Source organism: Paramisgurnus dabryanus, chromosome 10 (genome assembly GCF_030506205.2).
Source record: "Paramisgurnus dabryanus chromosome 10, PD_genome_1.1, whole genome shotgun sequence".
NCBI classification, from domain to species: Eukaryota; Metazoa; Chordata; class Actinopteri; order Cypriniformes; family Cobitidae; genus Paramisgurnus; species Paramisgurnus dabryanus.
Window position 1 is genome coordinate 6745560 of NC_133346.1, and position 6493 is coordinate 6752052.

Here is a 6493-nt window from a genome sequence, read left to right on the forward strand (position 1 = left end):
GAGTGACTTACTAGTCACTAGTAAGCACTACATGTATTCATCATGAGGATTCAGTAACAACAAATGTTTAATTGATCAAAAAGTGTTTCATTTATTTCTTAATTGGTAAAGATTTTCATAGATTTTTCCACAATGAACAGAAACTTTAAGGAGTGCTTAAACATTTCCTGGACAAGGCTTTAAGCCCCAGACTAAATGCTTACATGAGAACAACTTAACATATCTTTCACTGACATAAGTTATACCAATGCCATTGTTTTGTCTGTTTGTAAAATCTACTTAAATGTGATAATATACAGTAACTAAAGCCTACAGACCCTGTCCAGAAAACCACCCATAAATCATAGTATAAAGATATATAAAGTTAGAATGTATATATTTTCTGTTATTTATGTTTAGTAGCAGTTCAACCAATCATAATTCAACAGAACACGATTCACTCGTTTTGCGCTGAAGTCATACTCAAATTGGCGTGCACCGTTTGAGAAATACAGGTAACCTAAATAAAGAATAGAAAACAATTTATCAAAAAGGGTCTCATAAATAAATAAATATATGGAAATTGTACATTTTTTGTGTAATGTTAAGCTTACCACCATTTTCAAACGCAGCATCCACACGTGACCCAATTCCAGGTATATGAAGCTGAATGTTTTTAGGAAAGTCCGGTATACCTATCTGTTCATTGAAGCTATGCAGTGTTTAAATAGTGTTAGTTTTGATGCAATTGTTTTTAAACACGATTATTAAATAAAACAAGCACAGCAATTATTACAGACAATGTAATGCCACCATTATGTTTACTTTGGTTTTCTCTTACCTCCAATAGTTGCTTCCAACAAAGAAAAGTGTTTCGTCAGTGGATGCCACATATACGGCTGCATCAATCTTTTTCACATAAGAGGGAAACCCAAAGTTGGAAATGGGTTGGGGATATCCAGGATAGACTTCGCTGCCTTTGACAACCCAGTACTGCTGACCTGCAAGCAGATGATCACACAACCCCATTCAATAAAGTCTTATTATACACACAGCTTTAATGAAGTGTGACTTTTACCTTTAAAGAGGACGGTAGTGGTTGTGTCCTTCAATGTATAAGCAGCATCAACAGAATAAATACAGGGCCACAAAGAGCTTATTTTATGCTGTGAAAGTCCACTGTAATATCCTTTCTTCCAGTAGTATCTGATAGAGAGAAAGACAAAGTCAGTTTGAAGATAATATGGGTAAATGTTTTGTAAAATTATGTACTAAAGAAATTAAATATTCATGCGTAATTTTCATATTTCACTTTTATTTATTTGTGTTCCTGTAGCTCAGCTGTTAAAGCATTACATTAGCAGGGTTTATATACATAATCTTACACCTTGCAATGCACTTGTAGGACACTTCAAAACACTTTTATCCAAATCGTTTTATGATGCATTAACATTCTATACATCTATCCCATTTTAAAAGAAGTACAGAAGTATACCTATTTTTAAAGAAGTACAGTTCTCCCAAAATGCTGGTTGCTGCATCAAACACTAAGTCAGGATTGCATGGCTCAGGTGCGTCGTTCAGTCCAGAAAATGGTTTTGGCTCAGACTTTGGCTCAGGTTTATCTTCAGATTCTCCAACCCCTTATACATAATACAAAGAAGAAAAATACTGTTGTATTAATTTACATGGTTTCAAAATCTAATACAAATATAAATCATGATATAATATTGCTATAATATAAAAGCTCAATAGTATCACAAAAGGGCATACCATTCAGAGCCGGGATCCCGAGTCGGTCATCCTGGGGAAGTGTATAGCCATTTGAAAAAAGCAATGATTTTTGACTATTCTACACAAACATCATACATAAGTGTTATAAGGTAATATTGGTATTCACCTCTGCTATTTGACGGTCATCTGGCGTTGTCATCAGTGGGGAAGCGTCACAAAGAGCTAAGCAAACGGCAATTGCCAGAGCGAGAACTGTCAGGTGCTCCATATCTCAGCGCTCTTTTCACAAAAATTCTCAACTTGCAATTCACGTTAATGAGTGGTCTTCCAAACACACAAGAAAGTACAGCAGTCTCTCCTTAGCTTTATCTGCTCTGACGGTCTGGGATGAAGCTTTGGTGTCTTCCAAACCCTTAACTCTTGTGACAAGCTTTTATACTGTAAGAGTACGTCATAAATAAAGAATTACAGCACTTTCGTTAGAATCTGATCACAGCAGGTGTTTCTTAGTCAGGAGAGGTAATTCTCTTACAAAACAACATGAATGATTCCTGGACCAGCCTTAAACTGGGAGTTGTCCCGTGTTCACAGTGTTGTTGTCATGGACGAAACTACATGCTACATGCGCTCCAAGCATAATGATTCATGTCATTGAATTGTTTTTTTTTCAATGAGAAGTCCATATAAAGTTTTAATCTTGTCTGTAAATCGGTCATTCTACAGAAATGTCAATTTTTGGAATGGCAAGATGTCTTACAATGAACTATAAGTTACTAACATTTAAACCTAGACCACATTATTAGATTTTAAATGGTTTTTGACTTAATAAACAATTTTTCCTCATAATTATGGGTACGAGCACTTCTGTGGTGCTTGGAATTCTATATAATTAATTAAAAAGCAAATAATGTCACACTGATGACCCAAGAAAGTGTAATTGTTCAAATAACATTGTTTTTTATTTTAAAACATAAATTGCCCTGACATGGGGCGTTATTGACATTTCAGACCTCTGTGAAATGTGATTCTTATTTGATGATTGTTCTACCGTCATATATGACTGGACATCTGATGTGAACATGTGATACATGTTTTGTGATGTAGAAGTTACTGGCATTCATGTAAGCTATTTTGGAGGACCTACAAATGACCTTACTATACTGTATGAAAACTTTCACAAACTGATTTTCTAGCATGTGAACTGTTCACCTGTCACACACTGAAATTTAAAATTGGATTGGGTAAGAGCTTATTAGAAAATAAATAACGTGAATTGTTATTATAAGTAGAGAATGATCTCATAAATTGTGGTATACATTTATAATAAATGTGGTATAATACATTTTTAATGTGTGATAACTTTGAGACAATGAATTAATGTGTACATAGAGAAACAGTACAGATATTTCTTAGAAAAATTCTTAGACTCATCACACTCCAACTCAATTCACAAAGTCATTAATCATAACCACACCTGGTTTTTAGTATAGTGCTGAGATTGAGTCTCCTCTGTCCCCCTCCTGCTCCACTCACTTCCTCATTGTTATTGTTAGCTGATGACCAATTTTCTATACCACAAACCTGCAGGACACACAACACTAATATCCCACATCCATTTTTTTTCTTTTTTCCACTGACTGACACTGAAGTTATTAAGTAACGGGATTTTACAGCATTTTTGGCTAGATAGCCTATTTCCATTTGTATCTGTCTCTAGCCTTTACAAAAATATTACACTTGAAAAACATTTAAGGTTTAAATATATACAGTAAGGTCGTTTGTAGGTCCTCCAAAAATAGCTTACATGAATGCCAGTAACTTCTGCATCACAAAAATCCCATGACCTCACAAATGTCCAGTCATGTTTGACGGTATAGAACAATCACCAAATAGGAAGCACATTTCACAGAAGTCTGAAATAAATAAAAAACGCCCCACATCAGGGCAATTTAGCCTACTTTATATTTTGAAATGAGACTATGTTATTTGAACAACTTTCCTGGGTCATCAATGTGACATTATTTGCTTTTTAATAAATTATATAGAATTCCAAGCACCACAAAAGTGCTCGTAACCATAATCATGAGGGAAAATGGTTTATTAAGTCAAAAAACATTTCCACCATTTAAAATCTAATAATACACAACTATGAAATATATGATCTAAATGGCATAAAAAGTTGAATAAATATTAATAAAAGAAGATGTTGTATCACTGGTGTTACTTTTAACAAATATCTCTTGTTTTGAAATAAAAATCACACTGATAGCATCACTTGACTTCATTCTTTCCATTTCCTAAAGGTTGATTAAAAAAGGCCCATGTTTCAATGTCTCTTTTCAGTTAGAAGTTAGACTTTTCTCATTGTCCTCATGAGGTCAACCATGGGGTATCTCATGATTTTATAAACTGTTTCAGCAGTAACAACATAAACAAGCATATTTCGTGGTAAACACGTAACTTCCGGTAAACCCTGCTAAGAATAAATAACAACAAATTCTTTTAAAGTAGTTTATTTATATAACAAGCAAAATAAACTACACGTAGATTACCTAGCCTCTTCAACCCTGAGGACCCTGTCCCGGGTCCAGAATTTCGTATTTTGACTTAATATAAAATATTCTTTTAATCTTTGATGCTCCGTCATGGACCCCAGTAACACATATGAGATACTGTTTGAAAGCTTAGAGTCTCTACTTTCTGCAGATATGCATCACTTTGACACATCTTTTACTGTAAGAAAGTTATTTACACTTAATTTACACTATCACCCCCCCATATTTTTTTATATCATTTAATATTCACATATTTCATATTTGTCAAATATGACAAACATGGGCAAGTCTTATATCAAATGAAAGCTCTCATTCTCAGGAATAATGCTACAGCGTTATTTTTGTTCTATTAGCAACACATATCCAACAATCATCGAATGAATAATAAGGTAAAAAATGGTCTTTTGTAAACATATGTGAAACTTGAGCGTGAGCTGCCTCAGATAGCACATATAGCCACAAATTATACACCATCTTTTATTTTAGGTCCTACTCTAAACAATGAGTCCATTCACAGCATTTTCTTTGGTTGTGTGCATAATTAATCCCTTGCTATTTATTATAGCCTATGTGCAAAACAAAAAATTAATATTTATATGAAAAATGTATTTTCACACCCGTCAGTAAAATAAGAATAACTTTTGAATGCGACATGCTAAAGAGATCATTCTTTTTTTGGGTGTTTACTGTCTGCTGCTGATAACAACCAGGGCCCGGTTCCCCGATAACGTTCACTCTTAGCATGCTAAGAAGACTCAAAAAGATATATCTTACCAAAGTTGTTGATGTTCCTAAGTGTGTTCCCCGAAGTGTCTCTTAAGAAGCTTCTTAACACGCTGCCTCTAAGTTCGACATACAATGGCGCTGTCCCAAGTGAAGGTGCTGAATTATTTGCGATCGATCACTCAGGGATTGATTTTCCACTTCACGCGAAGGTGCATTGCATTTTTTTTAACATAGTTTAAGTTATCCGTAAAATATAGACTATTAATTAAATGATCAAATTGTCAGTAATACGGGTAGACGAATCGGGTATCCCTCGCTATTTATCCACCCTCCTTATCCCGTTGTGCCACTTGTGCAGCTTCTTGACATGGGTTTTGACTTTAAACAAATATGTAATACACTTTGATACGAATGTTAAGGTACTTAACAATCAGAATTGATTGGCAAGCAGCTGCAGTATTTCTGTTTAATGCGGTATTGCTTACCATTAATGTTTTCAATATAAAGCAACCTAGTTAGATAGAGAATATGGTCTGGGAAGATCTAGCAGCTCCATAATGATTTGTCTTGGAAGGCGATTTTTTTATATAGCCACGTCAAGCAAAATGTCAAAGATTTAAGGGTTGACGAATAAAAAAATTGGCATGGACTAAACAGTTACGCGGCCGGTGTTGTGTGGAAGTCTGTTCCCCCTATGTTTCCCTTTAGTGTAGTGGTTTTATAGCATTTTTTTCACATTATACGTTTATTCTTTATAAAGTTTTAATGGCTACTGAGATGTGTGCATTTATGTAATGTATCTTGACTGTTCTTGATTGTAAGTCAATTATTTTTACAGTTTGAATCATATTATATGTATAATATATATTTATTATGTTTGGAAACATAACAGTTTTAAAACAAACAGTAGAGAAAAAAAGAAAAGAAAAAGACACGCTATATGTTAAAAGACATAAAACTGTCAAATATGAAATATTTAATAAATTGTATAATAGAATACATGATATTATTGCTTTTTAGTATAACCAATTGAAATCTTTAATCTTTCTAAATAAATTATAAATGTAACGTGATGAAAACGCTATAAACATAGAGGAAACAGACTTCAATGAGGAACAAACACCGGCGCCGTCTTTGATTCATTAGTTCTGATACCAAATAAAGTCAACTGCATAAATAGTCCTGTATGCATTGCAAACATATTTTATTATAAGTCTTAAAAATGTCCATAACATAAAATCATTGTCTGCATACCATAGTTTGACTTGTACTGCGCTGCGCTGATTTCTAAAGACTGCGGCGATAGCGTTTTGCACTCAAACAACGCTAAGAGAGAGCTTACGAATGGTCCAGACCAACCTTACGAAAGTGTGACTTACAGAAGATATACTTAGCGTACGAACATTTTGGGAATTGTGCCATAGAGTTAAGAGAGAGGTTAAGGAATAGGTTAAGAACTACTTAGCGATAAGAACGTTTTGGGGAACCGGGCCCAGAAC

General features: G+C 34.2%; 1 protein-coding gene across 1 annotated transcript; it reads right to left on the minus strand.

Annotated features, from left to right (window-relative positions):
• Positions 1-269: 269 nt before the first annotated feature.
• LOC135746726 (stromelysin-2-like) lies at positions 270-1981 on the minus strand. The gene is made up of 7 exons (XM_065265396.1): positions 1880-1981; positions 1753-1783; positions 1475-1622; positions 1058-1185; positions 821-980; positions 594-691; positions 270-499 (listed from the first exon to the last, which is right to left on the minus strand). The coding sequence occupies exons 1-7, from the start codon at positions 1979-1981 to the stop codon at positions 396-398; spliced, it is 771 nt and encodes a 256-aa protein (XP_065121468.1). The 3' UTR covers positions 270-395.
• Between the last annotated feature and the right edge of the window lie 4512 nt (positions 1982-6493).